The sequence below is a fragment of the Lolium perenne genome, chromosome 2 (assembly GCF_019359855.2).
Source record: "Lolium perenne isolate Kyuss_39 chromosome 2, Kyuss_2.0, whole genome shotgun sequence".
Classification (NCBI taxonomy): Eukaryota; Viridiplantae; Streptophyta; class Magnoliopsida; order Poales; family Poaceae; genus Lolium; species Lolium perenne.
In genome coordinates this window covers 80,695,562-80,720,062 of record NC_067245.2, presented here as the reverse complement: position 1 = coordinate 80,720,062, position 24,501 = coordinate 80,695,562, and the positions used below count along the sequence as shown (strand labels likewise).

At 46.9% G+C, this 24,501-nt stretch overlaps 3 protein-coding genes across 3 annotated transcripts; 2 read left to right on the top strand and 1 right to left on the bottom strand.

The window, feature by feature from the left end:
- The first annotated feature begins 2,998 nt into the window (after positions 1 to 2,998).
- Positions 2,999 to 9,267, top strand: LOC127333079 (uncharacterized). The gene is made up of 3 exons (XM_051359395.2): positions 2,999 to 3,200; positions 3,305 to 3,368; positions 8,962 to 9,267. Exons 1-3 carry the CDS (start codon positions 3,089 to 3,091, stop codon positions 9,119 to 9,121), a joined length of 336 nt encoding a protein of 111 aa, XP_051215355.1. The 5' UTR covers positions 2,999 to 3,088; the 3' UTR covers positions 9,122 to 9,267.
- Positions 9,268 to 11,331: 2,064 nt separating this feature from the next.
- LOC139835523 (uncharacterized) lies at positions 11,332 to 12,129 on the top strand. Its single transcript, XM_071825381.1, has one exon. It carries the CDS (start codon positions 11,332 to 11,334, stop codon positions 12,127 to 12,129), a length of 798 nt encoding a protein of 265 aa, XP_071681482.1.
- A 1,713-nt stretch (positions 12,130 to 13,842) lies between these two features.
- On the bottom strand, positions 13,843 to 22,075 carry LOC127330086 (glutamate receptor 2.8-like). The gene is made up of 5 exons (XM_051356430.2): positions 21,793 to 22,075; positions 15,618 to 16,123; positions 15,192 to 15,498; positions 14,667 to 15,082; positions 13,843 to 14,556 (listed from the first exon to the last, which is right to left on the bottom strand). Exons 1-5 carry the CDS (start codon positions 22,073 to 22,075, stop codon positions 14,047 to 14,049), a joined length of 2,022 nt encoding a protein of 673 aa, XP_051212390.1. The 3' UTR covers positions 13,843 to 14,046.
- Between the last annotated feature and the right edge of the window lie 2,426 nt (positions 22,076 to 24,501).

The following is a 24,501-nucleotide window of genomic DNA, read 5'->3' as shown; positions in this document are numbered from 1 at the left end:
AGTTGGCTGATAATGTGGATAGTTTGATAAATATTTCAAGCTCGACAAGCATTGCTCTAGGTCCACCTCTTCCCTCCTTGACCTTGTATTTGCTCGTGTCCTTACTTTTAATCTTTCAGAGGTAGACTTAGTTAGTCATTATTTGCCATTGGTGGTGGATTGGAGTTGTCGATTATACCAAGTTGTCGAACTTTGATCATTAGCTCGTTGGTGGTCGTGTATCGTAAGTATTGTTTGTGAAAAGGGTGTCATGCTCCTCTTTTGACATTGTTGGGTTGAGTTGGCAGCCCTAAAGGCTAACCTTGTGGCATTGTGCATCGACAACGAGCTATAGTGGGAATGGCCTATTTATACCGCCATTGGACGTGTGTGCGAGCTTCCCTTCCCGAAATTTTGACAGATTGGACCACCTGCCCCAGTGAAATGCCAGAAAGGACCACCCCTGAGTGCAAATGTTAAAACTACCGTGGTGGCACGCTGGCCAAGCGACACGTCACACATGCCGCCGTAGCCGGTGGCGGCAGGACTTGCCGCCGTGAGTGGTGGCGGCGCGTTGGGCAGCTTCGTCCGCGATGCACGCTGACGTGGCCTGACATGCCATGTCAACGTGCCGCCACAGCCGGTGGCAGCAGGGCCCACCACCCAGCATTCGTCCAACGTGCCGCCACCACTCACGGTGGCAAGTCTACCGCCACCGGCTACGGCGGCATGTGCGACGTGTCGCTTGGCCAGCGTGCCGCCACGGTAGTTTTGACATTTGCACTCAGAGGTGGTCTTTTTTGGCATTTCACTGGGGCAGGTGGTCAGATCTGTCAAAATTTCTCCCTTCCCTTGTTCCGCGGCGTTTGCGGTGCGAGATCATGTTGGGTGGCGACAGCGTGTTTGTGGGGCCCTTGCATTTTACCCCTTCTTTTCGCTTTAGTCTATGAAATGGACGGTAGAGTTGTAAATAAAGGACTAGGTTTTTCTTCCTTCAGATCATGCAACTTAAATTCCGGGCTTACTGAAGCAATCACTCACAAAACCCCCATAATGAGTGGGCATGTCCTCCTCAACAATACACTCCAAGCACTAAACGCCCCAAAACCCGTCCCCTACCTACAGTCACAAGTCACAATCGACACTCCCGGGTGTCGGCTCACTCACTCATCCATACCATTATACCATCCATCACATGCTAGTCCCGATTATCTGTTGGTCGCGCGAGCACAAGACGATGAGACGACAGACGAGAAGGACAGAGAACATGTTCCATCCGATCGAGCGAGGGGCGTTATCGTCCACTTGGAGCTGAAGGAAGAAGGCTCCAAGACGCGGGTGATCGATCGATCGGTCGCTTTGCGTGGTTTGCCGTTTACGTTTGTCGCGGCCGTTCAGTTCAGTGGACGGATAGTGCCACTGAAACCCACCACGTTGCGTGCTCCTCTTCCCATCGTTCCCATTCCTCTTCTCTCTGCAGTCCGCATGCTGGTTGGTGACCTCGCCCGATCGCCGATCACAAACGAAAGCGACGCCTTCTACGGATACTCCTATCATACTCTCGAGTGATGTTGCCGGTGGTAGTGGAAGAGCAGAGCAGCAGTTACACTTGTTTTTCCTGAAGCAGAGCGGCAGCCATCTGAACGTCTGAAAACATAAAAGTTATCTGAAAGACTGCGTGCCCTGGATGGCGCCAAGTGTTCGCTTGCCGTTCCTGTCGAGGCAGCCGGTGGTGGCAGGCCAAGGGCTGCTCTGATCGGGATGCGGCCTGGTGGCCGTTTACGTGGTCAGTTTTTTCTGTTACCGGTGATGCACGCTGCGTCGCGCTGCCGTCCTGGGAGGCAGTGTTGAATATTTCTGGTCAGGAAAGTATTTTCCTGATTTGCCGTGACGTGGGTACGAACGATGGAAGACGTGGCGGCAGCGTGGCCAACATGTTTGGCTCCAGGCGTTTGGACTTTGGGCTTTGAGAGGTCGGTTTCATTCTCCGGCGACGAGCATGGCCCCGCGGGTTATCCCGTCCAAGGGAAATGGATTTGCCGTCCCAGAATAGTGTGGGGATGATGTTTTTGCTAGAACCGTGTAACCTATGATGTGTATACTGGTGGCCAGGAAAGCTGTTCATTTGCTGAGTTGGTAGAAAAATGGATGCTGGGTTAAATGTTAAATTCATAAGCAACTTATCAGTATGATTTCATCCGAATAAATAGGACATGAACATAGAAAAAAGAATTATACTAGTCATGAACACTAGTAAGACAGACAGATGATAGATCACACTTAAACATGATAAACATATATACCGCATGCGTTGCGTTTGCTCTAGGGTTCATGTCTGAAATGGCAGCATCCGTTAATAACCCGCAAATTAATGCACAATTAGTTTCTGAACAGCAGAAATTATAAACATCATGCATGGATGGGTATGAACTCCTTCCCATCCACGAAATACGTATCAGCGCGCCGCAACAAGGAGAAAGAGCACGCGCGCGCTGCACGCCTAAGCCGTATGGCATGAGCCGTATGGCAGAAAGATAAGTCCCACTAGCAAAATTCTAACATTAACTAACTCGTCGGGGCTAGCCTTGAAATGCATTCATGGCAAAAAGGCAGAGGAGCACAATAGTGTGTACAGTATTTTTTCTTCACCTGATCAATCAATTAAGAAAGCAACGTGGGGGATGAACTGCTACAGCAAAGGATGCAGTACCATGCTACCATCGAATCGAAGCAGCCAGTGATGGGTTTGCTACAGCGATTAATCAGTTTCCTGATCTAACCTTTTATTTTTCTTTGGGATCCAGCACCCTTTTTTTTAGATGGTCCTAATCCAGCACCTGAGAAGGAAAAGGCACGGAAAAAACATATTTGGGCCTGATGTTATTTGGGCTAGAGGAAACAGAAAAGACAGGTACATTTGGGGGTTCTGATAGCCGGAACCAAAACGGCCCATAAGTCCATGGGCTTAACTAGCAGCAGGCCTCAGTAGGCCCGTTTTCTTGCATCTCACTCTACCGCAAGATACAACCTCCGCCCACGAGACGGCGGCCGAAGCACCACCGAACCAAACCCCGGGGAAACCCTAGCAAGAGGAGAAGGGCGCGCAGCCATGGCCAAGGGCAGCAAGAAGAAGAACAAGGCCAAGAATGGCGGCGGCGCCGCCGCCATGGACACCTCCGAGGGCGCGCCCGCCACATCCACCGCCGCAGAAGCGCCCGAGCGTAATTTCGTGCCCCTCTGCTTATTTTTTTTAATCAGTGATTTGTTGGTGTTTCACTCTTTGATGACACGGATATTTCGTTCCTTCTTTTCGCCCCTTTTGCAGCGATGGATACGTCCGAGGGGAAGCAGCAGTCGTCGGCATCCACTGCGCTCAGTTCGATCAACAGGTGAGCAAAAACGATTACAGCAATTGATATTTTTTTCATGAATTGGTACGGATTGCCACCGGGTTAAGGTAAGCGCTGTCCGATTTACAAGGTTATGAAGACTCTTGAAGCTGCTAGAATTCCGCTTACCGTAGCCCATACCATACTGTAGTTTGTTTTAACTGGTTCGGAACTTTTGATTTTTACGGTGTCAAGAATTCTGCGTGAAAATTACTGGATGGTTCGTTCAGCCTCTTCTGCTTATGCTTGGAAGTGCACATTGGTTAGAAGAGCGCATAACGTGTGATACTTTGGATACATGGGTGAGAATTACCTCTCAGTTGCATGAGCGGCACTCCCTTGGTTCCATTTTAATTGATGTTCTGTAAAAAAAATACACCAGATTAAGCAAACTAATGAATTATCCTTTCTACCCCTCCCAAAATTTGAAAATAAATGAATATATTCCTCCGGTCTGTCCCCCCATCCAGCCACCTGTGTGATTCTCTCCCTAGCGATTACCTCCACCCATATAGACCTTTTTCCCTGTGCTTAATCCTATGCCTGTAGATGTGGGCCCTGAGCTCGGCCTCCTTGTCGGCAATGGCTGTAGATGGCGTTCCACCACAGTCGGGTCCGGTGCCTCTCTCCACTTAGTTGGCTGCGGCTCCAGCGTACACCACCATGCAGCGGTCACCATACACGGCTGTGTTGGAGAACGATGCCCTTACCGCTGGGCTTCTCGCGCGAAGCTCCTTCCTCTGCCCTTGTCTGTCAACCTGTCGAAGAGTGCCGCTCCGCTTCTTGCTCCACCGATCTACTACCCAAGTAACATGGTGACCCCAAGATCTAGTGGAAAGAAAGACGCAGCTCGAGGTGATGCGTGCGAACCGGGCGGCGGCGATTGGTGAACCGGCGAGAATGCCATGTCGAATGGTGCACTGTGGAGAGAGACATGAGCGTGTTGTACTGAACCGAGAGGGGTAAAATCAGAAAAGACGGAAATCATACAATGCTAAGAGCATCTCCAACAGCCTTTCTACCATGAATTGCTAAAAATTGAGTATACAAAGAGGAGAGAGAGGGTTTAGCAATCAAGCAACTTTTTTGCTTTTCTAGCCTTGCTATAATACCAATCCAATAGAAGAATGCCCTGTTTTGGCTCTAGGTAGACCCACATGTCGGTAGGTCTTTTCTCTCTCTCTTTCCTCTCTTCTTCCCCACTCTTTCTTTTCCCCACGGTAGGATGCAGGCCACGATGCACATAGCACACCAAAGCATAGATGCTTGCTTCTGCTCACGCCCTCCGCACCTAGCGGCACGCTCCTACCCACGCTCACCGCCGCCCACGCACTCAGCCAACACCCAGCGCTGCAACCGGTCACAAATCACATGCGCGCACACGCACGGGGCAGGTCGGGATACGGCATGCGATGTCGCGGGAGACGGTAAGTGGCCACGGGGACGCAGGTTAGGACGTCGACAGCCCTAGATCTCGCCGGAATCTAGTGCAGCCAGCTGGAATCGAGCGCTACCGGCCGTAATTGATCTGCGCCAAGGCTTCTGTGTCACCCCCGTGCTCCAAAGAGCGCAGAGGTGAGGGGGCACGGACGGGGCGGTGAAGGACGGTCGGGAGTACATGGGGCCTCGTGGAGCTTCTCCCGCACCGGCGACGGCCTCCACCGGGCCAAATCGACTGAAAGGTTGGCGCGGGAGGCGGAGCTTCGCAGAGCTCAATTTGGTGGCGGGGCAGCTCGATCCAGAGGGGAAAGGAGGGTTGGGGCTGCGGGCAACCTCGGGGCACTCGGGGGAGGCGGACCCATGGCGTAGCGGCGGTGGGGCGGTCAGCGGGCAGGACGGTGACGTTGTGTCGGTCGGGGCGACAATGTCTTACACGTGGTGGTTGGACTCTCCTGCGTCGTCTCTGTGAGTTTTACGAAGTGACTTCAGACTTTGCAAATATACCAAGTGAAGGGTCCAATATACAAGCTTGCTATATTTTTTGGTGTGGGGACCATTTATACAAAGGCTGCTGGAGCTACAATTTGGAACCAAATTGGTATATTTTCAGTTTATAGCAATTCTAGCAAAATATACAAAGGCTCTTGGAGACACTCTAAGTGCAGAAAGTCAATTATCTTAGAAAAAAAGTCACGCCAACTAAAATGGAATAGATGGGGTATCTTCTTAGCCATTGATTATTGCTGAATGTTGCAACACTGAAAAGCATCTCTCCATATTTTATCTATAATGAACTCTACCAGTGCTGTTGCTCTTGCTAACTAGGGAGTCTGTACATATGATCATCTGTTATGTAATAATATATTTATGTTCACAGTTGGTTTTAAATATTATATATTCCATATTATGTTGAAATTGATACCTATTTGCGTATGAAATACTTGGTTTACTGGGTTTTGTCCATTGCTTTTGCGATGACAGCAGTCATCTGGCTGCTGACATTCTGCGTTGTTATCTTTTCCATGATAAGGTTATATCAATTAAGAAAAACAAAAGCCAAAAGTAATGCAAAAATAGTGGGTGTTCCACAGATTGTGGAGAAAGTTATTGCCAGTTACCTCTTTGTCCTGGCTACATCTGCACTCTATCATAAACCAGCCTGTGATATTTGTAAAGTTTGCCACCCATTCAGTCCACAACATCTTGTGAGCTTCTCATGAACTTCTTTTTTTTTTCTTTTTTTTTTCGAGAAAACGCAAAAAGCCTTTGCGTTTCATTTCATTGAAAAGAAGGAGAGCATAAGTTTATCAGTTACAACCCGCGGAAGGGGCAGAACAGGGAACGAGCAAAACAAGCAAAAAATCAGTGTACATCCCAGGTGCTCGGCAAGACGACGCGCAGGCCTCGTGCTCCAGCTCTTGCCCAGGTGCTTGCCTCATCACGGATCTTGGTGACCACGCCGGGGACGGAGGGGGTTGCGCCGTCGAAGACGCAACCGTTGCGTTCTTTCCAGATCATCCACGGAATGAGTAGCGTCATTGAGGCGAGACCTTTGCGCAGGGTTTTGGGTGTGGCTTGCCTAGCTTGGAGCCACCAGGAGAGCAAGGTGTCGTCCTGGGCAGGTGGCCTGCAGGTGGCGCGTAGCCAGGAGAGGATATCAACCCACACCTGACGTGCAAAGCTGCAGCTGATGAAGAGGTGCTGTATAGTTTCCATCTCTTGGTCGCAGAGCAGGCACTTGGCATGGTGCGGAAGACCCCGTCGTTGCAGACGCTCGGCCGTCCAGCATCTATCCAGGTGTGCCAGCCAATGGAAGAATTTGACACTGTGAGGTGCCCAAGTCTTCCAGGTAAGCTGCCAGGCATCACAGAGCAGGGATCCATGAAAGGTGGCTCTGTAGCATGAACTAGCCGAGTAGGATCCATTGCTGGTCCACTTCCACACCATGGTGTCGGCCTGGTCAGATAGCTGGACGTGCTCGAGTCTCCTCCAGAGCGACAGATAGTCGCCAATCTCCTCGATGCCCAGGGTGCCATGTATGTCCCGGACCCATCGGCGGTTTTGCAGGCCCTGAGCGACGGTAGTGGTGCGCCTCCGGCGCTTGGGGATGCAGGCGTATAGACGCGGCATGATCTCGCTGATGGACCTGCCGTCGATCCAGCGGTCCTCCCAAAACTGCGTCGAGTGTCCATCGCCGAGGGATATGGTTGTGGAGGCGAAGAAGAGGGCACGCTCCTCGGCGGAGAACTGCAGGTCAAGTCCATGCCATGCTTTCGACGTGTCGGTGCGGCTGAACCAAAGCCACCTTAGGCGCAACGCGAGGCCGGCTTTGGCCATGTTCTGGACGCCGAGTCCGCCAAATTGGATGGGGCGGCAAACCCTGTTCCAGTTTACGTGGCAGCTGCCACCGTTTGCTTCTTTGCGTCCAGCCCATAAGAAGCCCCTCTGGATCTTCTCAATCTGCTTGATGGTCTTCTTTGGCGGTGCGTAGACAAGGAGCTGGTGGATGGGAATGGCGCATAGCACCGCCCTGACCAGCTTCAGCCTGCCTGCCTTGTCCATGAGGTGCGCCTTCCATGCCGGGAGCCGTGCGGCGATGCGGTCCACGAGGGGTTGCAGCTGCGCGCAAGTCGGTCTCCTGATCGTCAAGGGGATGCCCAGGTAAGTCATAGGCATAGTTGTCATGGGGCAGCCCAGGCCGGCGGTGACCACGGCGGTGTCCTCGTCCGTGCCGTTGATGAGGGCAGCAGAGCTCTTGCCGTAGTTGACCAGGAGGCCGGAGGCGCGTCCAAACAGCAGCAGGATCTCCTTGACGGCGGCTATGTCATCGCACGAAGGGTGGCAGAAGAGGACGACGTCGTCGGCGTAGAGGGAAATCCCAGGGATGTGGCGGCGGGGGTGTAGTTCCTTGAGGATGCCCACTTCGGTGGCGCGCCTGAAGAGCCGGCTCAGCACGTCGACGGCCAACACGAACAGCTGCGGAGAGAGAGGGTCTCCCTGTCTCAAGCCGCGGCGGTGCCATATGGGAGGGCCAGGTTCGCCATTGATGAGCACCCTGGTGCTTGCCGAGCTGAGGAGGAGGGCGAGCCAGTCCAGGAATCTGTCGGGGAAGCCGTACCGGCGCAACACCTCGAAGAGGAAGGGCCACGAGACGGAGTCGAAGGCGCGAGCGAGGTCCAGCTTTAGCAGCACACGGGGCTCACGCAGCTGGTGTAGGAGGCGAGCAGATTGCCTGACGAGGACGAAGTTGTCGTGTAAGCTGCGGCCGGAGATGAAGGCGTTCTGATTCTTGCTGACCAGAGTGTCGAGCTTGGGGGCGAGGCGGAGCGAGAGCGTTTTTGCGAAGAGTTTTGCCACGAGGTGAATCAGGCTGATCTGCCTGTACTCGCTCAGCGTCGAATCATCCGGTTTCTTGGGCAGCAGAGTAAGAAGCGCCTGGTTCAGCTTGTGGAAGCCGCGGCTGCGGAGGGCATAAAGCTGGTCAAACGTCTGGACGATGTCGGTCTTGATGATACCCCAACAAGCGCGCAGGAATTCAGCCGTGAAACCGTCCGGCCCTGGGGCTTTCCGTGCCGGCAGGTTTATCAACCCATAGTTAATTAAATTGTATTTTCCTTTCATAGCTTAACAGTCTAACAAACATTTCACTGGCAGACCCTGACGATTCAGAGTAGCGTTTTAGCTATGGTTTTACTTCACTATACTTTTTTTGTTCACTGGTTAGGACTGTTCGTAGAGTAATAACATCAAGTCTTACTGGAATTTCTACATATTCTTTTCATTAACCTGATGTCACAGCATTAGTAAATTTGCCAACACATATGTTCTGGGATAGCATTTCCTGCATGTACATAAAAGTTAACTGGACAGTACTTAAATATGTCACTGTTGTCACACCTTCCTAATGCTCTGGAAATTTCAAGCAATTAGTATCATCACGTTTATCTAAGCTAGCACTAAGGGATGTGAGATCAGAAAGATGTGATCCATTTCGTTAATGAAAGTGCAATAGTTAAAATTCCATGTATGCTGGCACCTAGATATGCTCTTGTGCTTTTGGTATGACATTTACCTGTTTTTGCTTTCTGGGCAGATATTCTTGACATGAATATATGATGAATCTTGTTCTTAGCTGACCACTCTCTTTCACCAGGAAAATAAAAAAGGGTGCACAAACCAAAAGGACCAAAAATATGAGGAAAATGAAAGCAGTTGCCAGGGCTATCTCTAAAACTGAAATGTCGGAGGAGAAGGTTCTGAAAGACAAAAGCAAGAAGTCCAGGATCCAATCTGCCAAGTCTTTGTATGATTAGAGTTTCAACGGTTAGCATTATTTTTGGCACTGGTATATTTCTGCCCTGTAGATCAACCAAATATATGTCTTCCAGGAAACATGGCTTGCCTCCAAAGATTGTTATTACTAGTTTCTTTACACCACTTGAAAGATGACCTGTGATGATGCCTGGTATTAAGTTGGGTGTAGTAGATCATTGCATTTTTTCCCCAAAGTATTATTTTGATCTTGCGCCACTGAGCAAATCCTTTGCAACCAGAACGCATCCAGAGCCTAAAGAAAAAATGGAAAAACTCATTGATTTGATAGACCATATTCTCTGTTTCGTTGGTATATGGTTACAGTTCTGCTGGAAGAAAGGGGCACCATTTTATCTTCTCTTAACAGAAGAGCTTTACTCTGAAAGTCATCGGAGATATTTTTAGCTGATGGCATGTGCCGTAGGCCAGGGCGGCCTGGGTTTTTAAATGATATCAGCAGTCACGTCAGTTGTTGATAGTATATATATGCAGTTTTTTTTTTTACTTGAGTATATATATGCAGTTACGCCCAGGCACTTGTGTTGATCTGATCGATTGGGTGGATGGCTGGTTGCCCAACGTGTTGGCTGATGAGAAAATGACGTGCCACTAGTTCCGTTACTTTTAGTTCCAGTTCTTACGCAACAGAGAACTCTTGCTTTATTGTTTTCTCTAGCGAGGTTTTTCATTGTGGTCCAGAGTGCATCCGGGGAACTCTGGCGATTTTTTTTTAAATAATACGAATATTTTATTTAAGTGCAGTAATAGCGCGCGTTTTCAAAATTTTTGGAAAGTGTGACCCGGTCGGACACTAGCTGACCGATCGGCCAGCAGCCGGCCGACTGCAGGCTGCGCAGACGGGGGACAGGGCGACCAGCGCTTGTCGGCCACTAGCAGGCCGATCGGTCGATAGCCGGCCGACCTTGCATGGCCCCGCGCGAGCATCTTCTCTTCGGCGCCGCGCGCAGACGCTCCCAGCCGAATCTCTTTCTTCTTCCTTCCTCTTTCTTCTTTCTCTGGCTGTTCGTCGGCTGCATACGAAAAGAGCTAGAAAAACTTCGTTTTTCTCAGATCTTCACTGATTTAGCCAATAAAACTTCACCATTTTGCTGGTATTAGTTGAGGGAAGCCCGATCTACAGATGGGTTAGAGTTTGGAGGAGTTTGGTGGTGCTGTTTAGCAGCAATGGTGATGAAGTGGTGGAGGTTGACGGTGGTGTAAGGGGCTGAGCTGCTGCTGTGTATTCTTTGGTGGTCTTGAGCTTTGCGTCTTTGTTCGTCTTCTTCTTGCTGTTGGAGAGGCTGCTCAAGCTACAAGGGTAAACCCTAATCTTTGCATATTAGTGTTAACTGTGTAGGTTATTGTAGGCTGGTTTTAGTGTTAGTGTATTTATGTGGGCTGGTATTAGTAGTTGATGCGGACGAAAATTTTTTTAGGTGAGCAAAGATGACAGATGTAGTGAAGATAGTATTTTACTATGGTATGGGTAGTGTCCGATCAAATGAAATGGGAGTTGATCTGAGTGAGTTCAAATATGTAGAGATGAATATGACTGCTCCTAGAACATGGACAATTGAGCAGGTGAAGGATTGGTTGACAGAATGTTTCGGGCTTAATCCTGAAGTGCACACAGTGGGTGTGCATGCATTGTGGACTAAGTCGGTATCAAACATTTTGTGGTATTTGAGGCCTGTAGATGATACCTCTAAGTGGGTGAGCTGGTTAAAAGGTCTGAAAGGAGAGGAACTAACCCTGTGGCATTAGTTCTTCCGGTGGCGAAGGAGGTAGCGCCTCCTGAAGGCGGTTCTGATGGAGGAGGTGGTTACGAATCGAGCCAGAGCGGTCAAGCACCCGGCGGTGGCGGTGGTTACGAGCCTGAACAGAGCAGCCATGCGGAAGATGTTTATAGTGGCACAGGTGATGGTTACACGGAGAAGACGGTGAGGTTGATGGTGACGAAGAAAATGGATACGAGGCAGAATCGGATGGAAGAGGAAGATCTGAAGGTGAAACTGATGATGATGATTCCGATGAGTCTGATGATGGGGAGGAGGTGCCTAATCCTGGTAGATGGAATCACAGCTTTTCGTCTGCAATGACAATCAATGATGGCCTTGATTCTAACTGGGAGTATCACCAGAACAATCTCGCCGTAGGGGCCATGTTTCCGTCGAAGCGACATATGCAGGATGCAATAATTAAGTGGGCAATGGCGAGCCAGAGGGAGCTGAGAACAACCGTGTCATCTGGAAAATACCTGACGATGGAATGTGTGGACATCAATTGTCCCGGAAAGGTGCATGGGTATGTTCCTAAGTATGACACAATATGGCGTGTGAGTGACTTTGTGTCGCACAGTTGTGAGCTTGTAAGTATCCGCAATGATCATTGCAACCTGTCGTCTAATCTCATAGCCCGGCTGCTGTACACTGAAATAGTGGAAGGGCAAGCCATGAGAGTAAACGCCATACAGAAGAATGTTAAGAAGCATCATTTTTACACCATTTCTTATGGCAAGGCTTGGAGGGCTAAGCAGAGGGCGATGGAGATGAGGTTTGGTTCGTTTCGAGACGCATACGACGCTGTTGTTCGTATGCTGCAGACGCTACAGGCGAGGAATCCAGGCACATATGTGAACATCCAGGACTTGTTTTTGCCGGAGTCCCCATCTTACAGGGTTCTGCATAGAGTCTATTTCTCGTTCGGTGTATGCATCGAATCATTCAGACACTGTCGACCCGTGTTATGTGTCGACGGCACGTTTCTGACCAGTCAGTACAAGGGTCAAATCTTGACCGCCATTGGAATGGACGGAAACAATCAAATCGTGCCACTCGCTTTTGCTTTCGTGGAGAGTGAGAACACCGAAAGCTGGTTATGGTTTTTCAGGCAGTTGAAGATTTCAATTGTAAAGGACAAGCCGAATGTTTGCATCCTTCATGACAGGCAAGGAAACGGTGGGGGGTTTTTATATGCTACAAGGGATGACTTTCGGCGGGAAGATTGAGCGGGAAAATTGGGCGGGAAAAAGTGGCGGGAGATTTCGGCGGGAATAAATGGCGGGAAAATTGGGCGCGAAAAATTGGGCGGGAATAAATGGCTGGAAAATTGGGCCCGAAAAATTGGGCGGCAAATTTCGGCGGGTAACACTTGAGCCAAAATTTCGGACACAACAATTTTGCGGCAAATTCATTTCACATTAATACTAAAACTAAAATAAAGATACATTGAAGCTGGAATTAAAATATGCCTTATCACTACAACAGAATTTAAGATACAATGACAAACTAAAACTGAAATTAAGATACATAGCTAGTACGACACATCACACTACTTTCCCTGCGTCCACCGTGGCCATTTTCCAGACTTGTCGCCGCGTTCTTCTGCCGCTTGCGCCTCAGCAGCTCTTTCCCTTAGTCTCTTCCTTTCCGCTTCACGAGCCTCCCTGCGCACCTCTTCCTCTGCAAACCTACGTGCAGCCTCATCATCCATCCTCTTCTGATTCACCTCCCGATTACGAGCTTGTTCCGCCCTAAGTTTCTGGATCTGTCTCTCTCGCTCTGCTTTAGCATTAGCACGGGCCTTTTCCTGACGCTCCTCCTCAAAGAACGTTGCCCACGCACGCCGGTGTTTCTCCTCAACCTCCTGCCGCGCCCAATCCGGCTGCTCCGTGTCTATCCAGTGAAACCATTTGCATAGGGGTGGGGGAGACTGCAACAGAAACAGTACCATTAAATCACATTCATAAATAAATTTATGCATGCATAAAATTATGTCGAAACATACTGGCGGCCTAGTGGACGATGAAGCTGAACTACGGGGTGGATCATGCTCATAGCTCGCACACATGAAAAATTTCTTGCCGAACTGGTCGGAGAAATCCTCCACCTGCTTAACCTTAGCAAGACGGCCGCACCAACACCGCTCCGCAGTCACACCCGGGGGCAAACTTGCAGCCTTCGCCTTCACCGGCCTAAACTCCTGGTCAGAGCACGGCACACTCATGATGGCTAAGGGTGAGCAAACAGAAAAAAAGAGAGATAGAAGCACTTGTGCAGCGAAGACTGTCGATGCCTGCTTTTATAGGCAAAAATCCAGCGGGAAAATATAGCGAGAGATAGTGGCGGGATAAAATTGGCGGGAAAACGTGGCGGGAAGGACTGGCGGGAGAACGTGGGGGGATAAAATTAGCGGGAGATCGTGGCGGGAAGGACGGGAGGAATACACGGCGGTGTGAACAAGAGAGGGAACAAATATGGTGGGAAATCGGGGGGTGGAAAAATAATCATGCAAACAATGGGAATTAGGAGGCCGATCGGTCTACAGCTGACCAATTGGTCTATCTGACCAATTAGTTCGCCCCAGTCGGTCTACTAAAGACCGATCGGTCAGCTGCTAACCGACCGGGTCACACTTTTCAAACTTTTTGAAAACGCGCGCTATTACTGCACTTAAATAAAATATTCGTATTATTTAAAAAAAATCCGCGGGAACTCTGCATATTGATGTGATTTAATCAATAAAGCCTGTTTCTGTAAGAAAAAGAACTCTTCGGGATGAAGAGCTATCTGCCGCTTCTGCGCGGTTGAATGGGCTCCCTCTAATTTTGACAAAGCTTCTCGTTTCAGGTCTGAAACAAATGAGGAGATAGGTATATGCCTTTTCTCAGAATTCGACAATGATATTTTCAAGTAGGACAAAAGACCGACCAGGTAACCGAACCGATTGTTCCTTCCATTTAACATAGAAGTATGCACGATCGAGCGACATGCTTGATAAGCTACTAAACAAACAATCAATAAACATAGAAGTATGCACTCCCTCCATCCCAAAAATATTCTATCTAGTTCAAGGTTCAGGGAGAATGTAGCACAAGTTTTATGTCAAGCGAAGTACGCATGAGTATATGGCACTTCTCTTCATCTCAGACATTGCTCATGTCGATCTGAATGTGTGCTGCAGGCATCGGGCCAGTGTGCGTGTCATTCAGTTGCAGTGGGCCTGGCTCTCCTCCCCCAGCATTTTCGTCACTAACATCAACATGGACGTCCTCGATGTCATTACTGACGGCTTCATGTGGTGGTTGTTGATGTGGGCTTGGGTTGCCACCCATGCCATCCTGCAACGGGCTTGCCTCATCGTCGGGCACACTTTCCACATCATCTTGTCTGACTGTAGTGTAGTTTGCATGAACCAACCTTACAATGCTTATCAGCAGCATGAGAGTTGAAATTGATCCCGTGATAAAAAAGAGACCAGAGAAGCTTCTGAAAGTGAGATCCGCAAAATCAGTGTCAGGTACCGTGCCAGAACCCATTAGCGATGCAGCCGTGCCAAACCATTCCGCTTCTATTGCCGAGCTATCAGGCCCTTCTGCTAGGTTGAGGATGGCAGAGGAAAGGTCATGCACGAGTGGAGAACCTAGACGAAATGCCTAGCGGTAAAGAAAACATGATGTTAATAGGTATCTCGAGAATGCAACATATATATAGCACTAAAGCGACATATAATGAATATGCAAAGGCATTAGGTTGAGAAGCTTACAAAACCAAACCCAGGAGTCTTGTATATGCACCCGAGCATCATAAATTCATTTTTGTTCCGACCGTCAGAGAGGAAAGAAGTTAAATAGGGAATTTCATCGACGATGGCCGACACCCCTCCATTCTTTGACCCCTTCCTCAAAGCAGCAGCGTACTCTTCTTTCGTCGTGTATTTCATTAATTTACTTTCGCTGATATTATGATGAGCTATCAAGAACGACCGCACAAAAGAATCATCTTGGTATCCTATAAAGTCGCCGTCACGCTGGAGCTGGTCCAGATCTGTCACCTGAGGAATAAGTCTTTTCACGGTCATCATGGATGACAAACTTGCTGTGTAGCTTGTTACCAGAATCAACACTACAAAGCACCATACAACCACAACAATTTTTGACAAAGGGCTTCGAATACCTTGGCCTGTGAATGAAATAACCAATAGGTCACGTTATTTTAGAAGAAACCTATCAAGATACTGGCGAGGCATCAAGATACTGGCGAGCCAATAGTTTAAGTTTGAGGTGATTACCATGTGAAAACGTCAAAGTCGAGAAAACGAAGTACAGGGCATTGCTGCACTGTCTCGAAATTGATCCTTGGTACTCCGGATTTCCTTGCAGTTCAATGATGCACACAACAAATCCAGTATAGATGATGAAGACTACGGTTGCAATCCAAAGTTGCAAACTCAGTGGCTTTAGAAATGTCCATGTATGCGATTCATACTTGACGAGCACGAGCATAGACACACCAGACTGTGTGTATGGCACCGTGAAGTCTGTGGCAGCGACTCGTTTCGCAGTTATCGTCACATCACCTACGGCACCATCATACACCTGATTTTCCACACATTTTTTTGCACACGTTAAAATGTATACAAGTATCAGAAATGAAAATGCTAACCAACCAATTCTCGTGAAAGGATGAGCTGGAAGTGTGTAGGATCAAGCCTCACCCCTGAAGACACGTTGCCAACTAGCTCATCATAAGTACCCTGAAAAAGCCAAAATTGATAGCACGGACTAGGATTCACGTCCCTCATAGCAGCCTTGAAGATATCAATGCTGTAGCCAGTGAAATTATGGTTCATGGGATTCGGATCAGTAGCTTGAACAAATTCTTTAAAACCATGTTTCAGTGGTACACCAATCTTCATATATTGACCTTGGCAATCCTCGCTTGTTTTTATTGTATCTAGTTTTATGCCGTTTCTTTTATCGGTCGTCGGGGTAAGAAAGGCTATACTATCACTTCCAAGTGTAAAGCCAACCTTGGCATGGCCTCCAGAAACTGTTAGAGGATCTTCTAGCCTGAAAGCACACAACGTTGGGGAAATGTCGGAGAAGGAAAGAACCGGAATGTTGTTGGAGTGGCCTAGGTGCGCGACTTGATCAGCTTTGCTCGGTGTCTGTGGCCCCCATATCATGGCTTGCACTTGATCATTTCTTATCAGGTCCCCGGCTGCAAATCACAAACTAGCCAAGTAAATAGCATGATCTAAGCAACTATTGGCCAAGTAATGAAATAAATGTGTCTAACTGTTAGATTGTGCACTCAAGCTATAGATTAAATTGCGGGACAAGAGGTGTGAAGTGCATTAGCAGGAACTTTTTCCTCGGCCAGGATTTTCGGTAACTGAATTGTAACCAGAACTACCACTCCCCCGAGAGAAATATTGTTACTAGGAAAAAAGTTCGCAAAAATAATGTTCACGTCTAGATAGATAAAAACTGCAAATGATTTTGCCAAATGAAGATATTCCTAAAAAAAAGAACAAATGAAGTTGGTGGGGCGAAAAGCATCTCGGTGGTAGCTCTGATCGAAAGCACGGCCGGTGCACACTTATTCAGGGCCCAGGGGCAAACAAGACAACAAGGCCTTTGTTGAGACAAATACACCTCAAATATTTATATTTCAAAAGAAAAATCTATGCTCACTTTATTATAGTATAGAGTGATGAATTCCAAAATCTAAATTACATCACAACTATTTATTTGTACCGATCAAGAGAACAATAGCATGCAAGTAAGGAATATGTATAGTTCTACAAAAGATCGTTTTCATATGCGCATTTTTGGCAAGTGAGACCATTAATTTCTTCGACACTCTGCATAACAAATACGCTTTCAAGTTGATTACTCCTTGGAGTTTATTTGTCACCCATAGAAGAACTTCTGCTTCTAATATTTATCAATTGATCCTTCCGGGATTCTACAAGTTCATATGTCCTTTTCTTAGTCCCTACCGGATAAATACTTTCTAGAATACAACAAACAAAAGAACTGGATATTACTCTATCATTCAGCAAGAACGATCTAAGACCACAGCTAAACTGAATCAACTTTTCACTATGCACATGATTGCGGCAAGGACGAATACATACCATCTCTCAAACATCTTGCCAATGGGGCGAATGGAAAGAGAGACGGGGTTGGGGAATGAGATTAAGTTGTTTGTCTCCAGTAAAAGCTAGTCGTACCCTTGGAATCGAGGAGACACTAGAGCGGTGTCACTGTATTTGAGGGTTGGGAATTTAGGCAAGGACAAGACGAGAGGAACACGATTTTTTGTGAGGATATGGAAAACGGGCTGCTAGTTAGCAGTTTGGTGGGGTTTACCTTTGCACGGCCTGATTGTGGGCTCTATCGTGGATTTCTTGGGCCTAATGCAGAAACATATTATTACACGTATAGAAGAACTCCATGGACATGGGTCCCCTACTTGCCGGGGGCCCAAGAAGGTCGTCCCGTTGCCCCGTCCTATGGGCCAGCCCTGATCGGGATTAATACGAATTATAGAAAAAGATATGAACTTAATTATGAATCAAGAAATATAGGATAATACAACTTATTATTGCCTCTAGGGCATATTTCCTTCATACTCCTCCTATAATTCAATATTTGGCAATAATGTGTCGGGTTTACAATGGTGTGAGATTGAGTCATCCCTTTATGCTACCTAAAGGACATCTTATATACTATACCGAGGGTAGGGTTTACAAAGAAAGTCCTACCTGACTAGGTCATGGAGTCCCAAGGCGGCATACATGTCCTTCAAGTCTTGTGACTCCAAACACCTTCCAGCTTTGTCTTGGGCTAATCCTAGACGGTTGGCTGTTCCGTCTTGGGCTCCAGCGGAAGGGTAACCCTGGTGGGATTTTACATCCACGCCTCTTGTGGGCCACCTACGTTCGCTGACATTTAACATTGTCACGTCTATATCCATAAAGTATATCCACAACAACTGCTACAATGGCACACACCATCAGCGCCTCTTCGACAGGCTCGGTCTCATCCGTGAGTGCACGGCCTTTGCCAACTCTCTCGGGGAGCCGCCTTGCAGTGTCCAACATGTCCTTGTGTCATCCCAGCTCGGCAGCTACAGTTCTAGGTCGCCAAAGATCACATCCATGCCAAACAGCCCCATAATTTCTATCCTTGACATAACCCACACTCATGTCGTTGGTGACTCAGCGCCGAAGCATATCTAGAGGCAACTAGTACTCTCCACCGCCAACACTCATGCGCCCCACAAACTATTCGTCGAAATTCCAGACTAACACCGTTCAGCCTGGTATGGTTGCAACCTCTCATTTCTCTATCCATTCGCATGTCAATATGGTGTGTAATATGCAAGCATAGGACAACCACCTTATGGACAATGAACAAGATAATTAATAAGAGGTTCAACAGTATGAGCTCTATATTGATGGAGAGCCATTGTTTGTGGATGAGATCGACAGACAAGCCACGACAAAAGAAAAGGAAACGCCAGAGGACCTAGCATACATGATCGGGAGGAGAAGTTGCTCTATGATGCTTGGATGGACATTGGACAAGATCCAATTTGCGGCGTCGAGCAAAAAGGAGGTATTGGAGGAGGGTCGGCAAGTACTTTCATAAGCATAGGAAATTCTCGCCCTACAGTTTTGAGAGTGATCGGATATGATGTCTCTCTTCAAAAGAGGTAGACATTTATACAAGCGGAGTGCACTAGGTTTTGTGGTGCGTACGAACATGTGAAGGACCTGCCTGTGAGTGGCATTTGCATGCAAAAAACCTCATCTAATATAAATATGTGAATACACCTTCTATATGTTACCAGTAGCCTATTGAATTTTCATCCATATGTGTAGGTTCTCTGAGCTTTGGATTAATTCAAGGAGTTCTATGAGAACAAACCGTTCATGTTGAGACATTGTTGGAAGAAGATCAAAGAATATCCCAAGTGTGAAACAATCTATGTTTGATACAAGAAAAGTCTAGAAGGCCCAAAGAAACGTGGCAATGATTCATCGGTCATTGATCTTGAAGAGGGCAGCCCAAGCATAGTGGGTCGTGCGGTTCGACCAAGGGGCAAAATTGTTTCCAAGCAAGTCCTGAAGTGTGGATGCGATGTTTAAGGGGTTTACCGCCAATAAGGAACATGTAAATGCCAAGAGGGATGTGAGGATACACCGGAAGAAAGAGGAACAAATGCTAAGCTTTCTTGACCTACAAAAGAGACCCTTAAGGTACAACGAAGAGCTCTTTAATATGAAGAGGTCAATGCCTGGTCAAGAGCTATCAAAGTAGATGCAAAATTGATCGCCGAGGAGAAGCAGATCATGATGAACGACTTGAGCATCATATACCCAATTCAAAGGGGTTGGTACAAGAATAAGTAAATGATCATCTGAGAACGCGATGCGTGATCTCACATATTTATCTTATTTTGTGTCTTTTGTATGAACTCTGTGTCATTTGACCCTCACGGTGTGGCATCTCCTCTGGTGGCCAGATCATTCAGATCTCGTCACAAATCAAGGCCTTACTCGCGACCTTCTACCTTCTATGCGAACATGCCATGGATTACTTCGTGCATGAGTTCACGCCGTGTGCGTGTTCATCATGGGAACTGTCTGCTGCAACACCATTTTGCTTCTCGTCGCTGAGGTGCCGTTGTTGCAGGATGATGCTAGCGAGGCAGACATGGTTGTTCAAGGAAGAGGTGGTCCTCCACCAATGTGCAACATAGTCTCAGTTTTGAAGATCCGATGTGGCCAACTTTTAGGTTTCGTAGACGTGCATGCACGCCGTGGGTGCGGTCTGACACCAGATGTGGCGATCGGCATTTTGCTGCAGTATTGTCGACAAGTGGCGGTGACCCTGTCAGACTTTGTTCTTGGAGGTGGTCTTTGAACTCCATATCTCAATTTCCGAGGCAAGAGCCCTAGGGTTGAGCTTAACTGGGTTTGATCTTAATTGGTTGTACCTCGCAATAACGGCTTCATAGTCATTTCTTTGGTGAAAACATTGTGTGGAAATTTAGGACTTTTACAACATTGTGTGGAAATTTAGGATTTTTACAGGGTGAATCCCAGGATCTGACCATTGGATGATGGCGGTGTTTATGCATTGTTACCTTATTGGAGGCGTAGTTTTGGAGAACCTTTTTTCAAATTCTAGGTGCCATCACCACTGGTGGTGTTTTTGTTGCTGAGATTCTCAGATTGCTTTGGTGTTTTTTTCTTTGGCTTTCTTGGCTATGTGCATCCTATATGTCTAGACTTGCTCTAGATATTATGTTGTTACAGAAGCTGTGTGTAATTGGTATGATCTTAATATTAAGTAAGGGGATTGGTGTTTTGGAACATGGGAGCATATGCTTCCTCTATTTTAAAATGCATCTTACATACATTTTGAATTTCAAAAAAATTGAAACGGAAAATTCGTACATACATTTTCACGTGTTACACGCTCACAAAGTTGTATCATAAAAATCGACTTGTCATGTGACATGTGTAAAAAAGATAAAACTCAGTGCTAAAAATAATGCTTTTTACAAGATATATTTTCTCTTTTTTACATAGATCACCTAAAAATTAGTTTTTTCGTGAAACTTAACGAACGCATATATATTATGGAGATGTACATATAGAGTTTTTTTTTTAAAATTTGTCGGCACTTTAAAATATGATATTCAAATTCCTCACATTTTCTAGTAGTCATGCATATATTATTTGTCTAATTGTGGTTTACAGATTTAAATATATTAATTATTTGGCCATATTATATGAATAATGCATATATTATTTGATAATAATAATAATAATAAATGAATGAAAACAAAATTATTTCGTATTCGAATTTCTCACATTTTTCTAATAATAATGCATATATTACTTGTCCAATTGTGGTTTCCAGATTCAAAGATATTAATTATGCCATAATATATGAATAATGAAAACATTTTTGAATAATAATGCATATATTATTTGGCCATATTATATGAATAATGCATATATTATTTGATAATAATAATAAAATTAGTTTTATTACTGATTTTATTTTCATTGGAATTCAACATTAATATCTTATTCCTTATTGTTTACTTACATAATTGTTTTTGGTTTCAAAAAATGCAGAAATGGGACACAATGGTATAATAGTTAATAGATATGGTAGTATTTACAACAAGTCACAATCACATTTGCGGGAGCACATCAGGAAAAAAACCGAGGAGTTAAGCGTGCTAAGGGTGGAGTAGTGTGATGATGGGTGACCGACCGAGATGTGACCAAGTCTAGAATTAGACTAAAAATTAAGTGTAATTAGTATTAAAAATGGTAAGTGAGCGAGTAACGAGTTAAACAATTAAAATAAAAGGAAAAAGAAATTATAAAAATGAAAAACAATTTCGGAAAATAATAATTAGTCTTGGTTTACGAGCCGAGACTAAATGTCCTCTAGCCTAAACTCTGTACCGCAGCCACGTGGAGAGCCATTTGTCCCGGCTGCTAATCAGGCCGACCCCTTTACTCCCGCCTGGCTAGTTCCGGTTGGTCAACCTGGGCTAAAGCCCGTTACGGGCCGAAACAGAAGGGCCTCTCTCCACTAGTGAGCTGAATTGAATTTCCCTATAATATATTCCTTCTTTATAAAAATATCAAATTTGTCAAGCTGTCACGCCGTGGGAGTGAGTGGCTATTTGTCCCAGAGACTTTGAATGTATGAACGTCGCGGGTTGTGGCTCTTCCTGCGTCCACCCGGGGTGGACCACCCCATCTCATGATAATTCGACTCATAATGTTTGAAGTTTTATGACATGTTGAAACTGAGCTCTTCGAAGTTTGAATGTTTACCACTTACCAGCGTGCGCTGCCACGGCGAGATCCCCGCGCGAATCGATCACGCGAAGCTCCACCCGAGCGGTGCCGTGCGCGGCGTCGAAGTCGTCCAACGCCTTGGAAATGCAGGCGCGAGTCTTCTTCCCCACGTCGCTCGTCAGGTCCAGCACCACGCCGACCCGCACCGGCGCCGGTGCCGGCGCAAGCACAGGCCCCGCCGCGGCTGGCGAACAAACATCGACGGAGATGCTCCAAAGCGTGAGTGAAGAGAGGAACACAAGCAAGCGCCTTGTTGTCCACTCCATGTGCGTGTGGCTGTATCCTCGCAAGCTATACAAGTTACTAATCTTTAACTAGCCGGCTTAAGTCTATACCTGACAAACATATATACATATACTTGGTTGTAAGTATGCTGGAGATCGAGATGCATTACGTAGATCTCGAAAGAAAAGCTCATGAAAATCGGATGTTCCTATGTACGCGCACATTCCGAGAACTAGCTAGCGATCTAGCTATCGACGAATGACACAATTGGGCAGCGCAGTTATGCGTACATGCATGACGCATCCTCGATGCAGACTTGCCAGAATTGACTGCCGACTAGCAGCTTCGCAGAAACTTTAACGATTAGTGTAGACTGTTTTATTAACAAACTCTTGTATTGTCTGTTTCAGAAAAACAAAAAAACTCTTGTACTGTCTGGAAGACCCAACGCATAGTTTACGTCGTGAAAATGAAGGAAAAGGTAACAAGATCGGCTCTAGCGAGATAAGATTTCGAAATCGGAAAAGAATACATAGTAGAACTATAACAACATAAGACACATCGTCTGAGCCGGCTATAACCATATGGAACGCTGTTATAGGTACTAGGACAAATTGCATCGGACACCCCTACAACACTACGTGGCAACCTGACCCGCACGGAGGACTCTGCTTTGCTCCCTGCAAAAGAATTCGATGTCTTCTTCCTTGTGCGCACTTCTGGTTCTCCCCAACTCCGATCGATGTGCACCTCCTTTCTGTCGCCGCTTAGCCATCGTCGCTGCTGCTGCAACCATATGCTTTTCTTCTTCACAATGGTCGATAACTGGGAGAGGCTAGTTCTCTTTGATGGTGAGCGTGTTCAACTGCCGGTAATCGGTCACCAAGCGCCACGTGAAGTCTTCCTTGCGAACGAGCAAGACGTGCGAGGCGAAGGGACTGTTGCTGTGCGTGATTACGCCTTGTTTCAACAGTTCTTGAATCTGGCATTTGATCTCTGTCTTTAGCTTGGGACACACCGCACACGGCAAGGACGAATCAAGACTGGCCGCGCTCCAAGAATGAGTGGAATTTGGTGATCATACTGTCAGCGAGGCGGTAGTCCAACGGGTGTCTTAAACAAAGGAGCAAACAAAGGACGTTCTCTATGCTTCCACTACTATTACCATGGAAAATGGGAGATTGTCACTTTTGGGACTCTCCGTGGCTCAATGGTACGAAGCCCAAGACATTGCGCCCCTCATCTACGACTCTACGAGGCATCCATACGAAAGAAAGGCCAATCAAGCCTAGCTTGGCAACACTTGGATGACAAAAATTAAGATCGACTGATGAACACCAACCTCACCGTTCAGCACGTGCATGAGTATATCCGGCTTTGGACGCAACTTCAAGGCATCCAACTCGATGAGCATGTTGATGATACTATCACTTGGGACACCACTACCAACGGTGAATACTCCTCTACCGCGGCATACACCGCGCATTTTTTCGGTGCCGCGGCTACAAACATGAACAAACTTGTGTGGAAGACTTGGGCTCCCCCAAAGATTAAGTTTTTTGTTTTGTTTGGTTGGCCCTTCAAAGTAGGATTTGGATGGCGGATCATATTGAGTGAAGGGGTATGACCAGTTGCGGGCTTTGCCCGCTTTACAACCAATCTCAAGAGACGACGGCTCACCTTCCTTCCCATTGTCTCTACACCAAGCATCTTTTGGGAATGGTGAAGGCTTGGATTGTCATCCCCTCCGTTCACACTAATGAGTGGACGATCTCACCCTTGCGGTGTGGTGGGCAAAGATGTTGAAGGATGCCATGGCAAACCGGAAGGCTATGGCCACTATAACCATGCTTGTTACTTGAACTATTTGGAAGGAGCAAAATGCTAGAGTTTTCAACCACAAGTCCCCCTCCCTTCCATCCTTCTCGACATCATTAAAGCCGGGGCTAAATTTTGGGTAGCCACGGTGCAAAGTGTTTGAGTTTTGTAATAGAGGACGTGAGAGTAATCCCTTATGACTTTTTTTTGGTTCGAAACTTTGTCTTGTCAAGATACTTCTTCTTAATTAATGAATGGTGGCAAATATTTTGGTCCCACTTAAAAGGAAACATGTCAGTGAGTGCTTATATTTTCAGAGGTAGTGGAGCTTCTTCAGCTGTTCCAGTTTCCTGGACAAGGTGGAACTCCAGCAGGACGTGTGTGGCGCCTTATTCGCCAACACCGCAGCATACTTAGCTGTCCCTTATGTTCAACTGCGATCCATTGCTGATCTCAACGTGTAATCATCAGGTTGTGCTTTGCAAGCCAGTCGAGGCCGACGATACCATCATAGCTCTGCAAATCCAAGACATGCCATGGAAGGTCTATCAGGAATTTTGTACATTTCACACCCCTAGAAAAGTCTTATAAACCCCAAGCTACTGCCGGCGCGTGTTAAAAAGTGGTCCGCCGGCACTATATTACCATC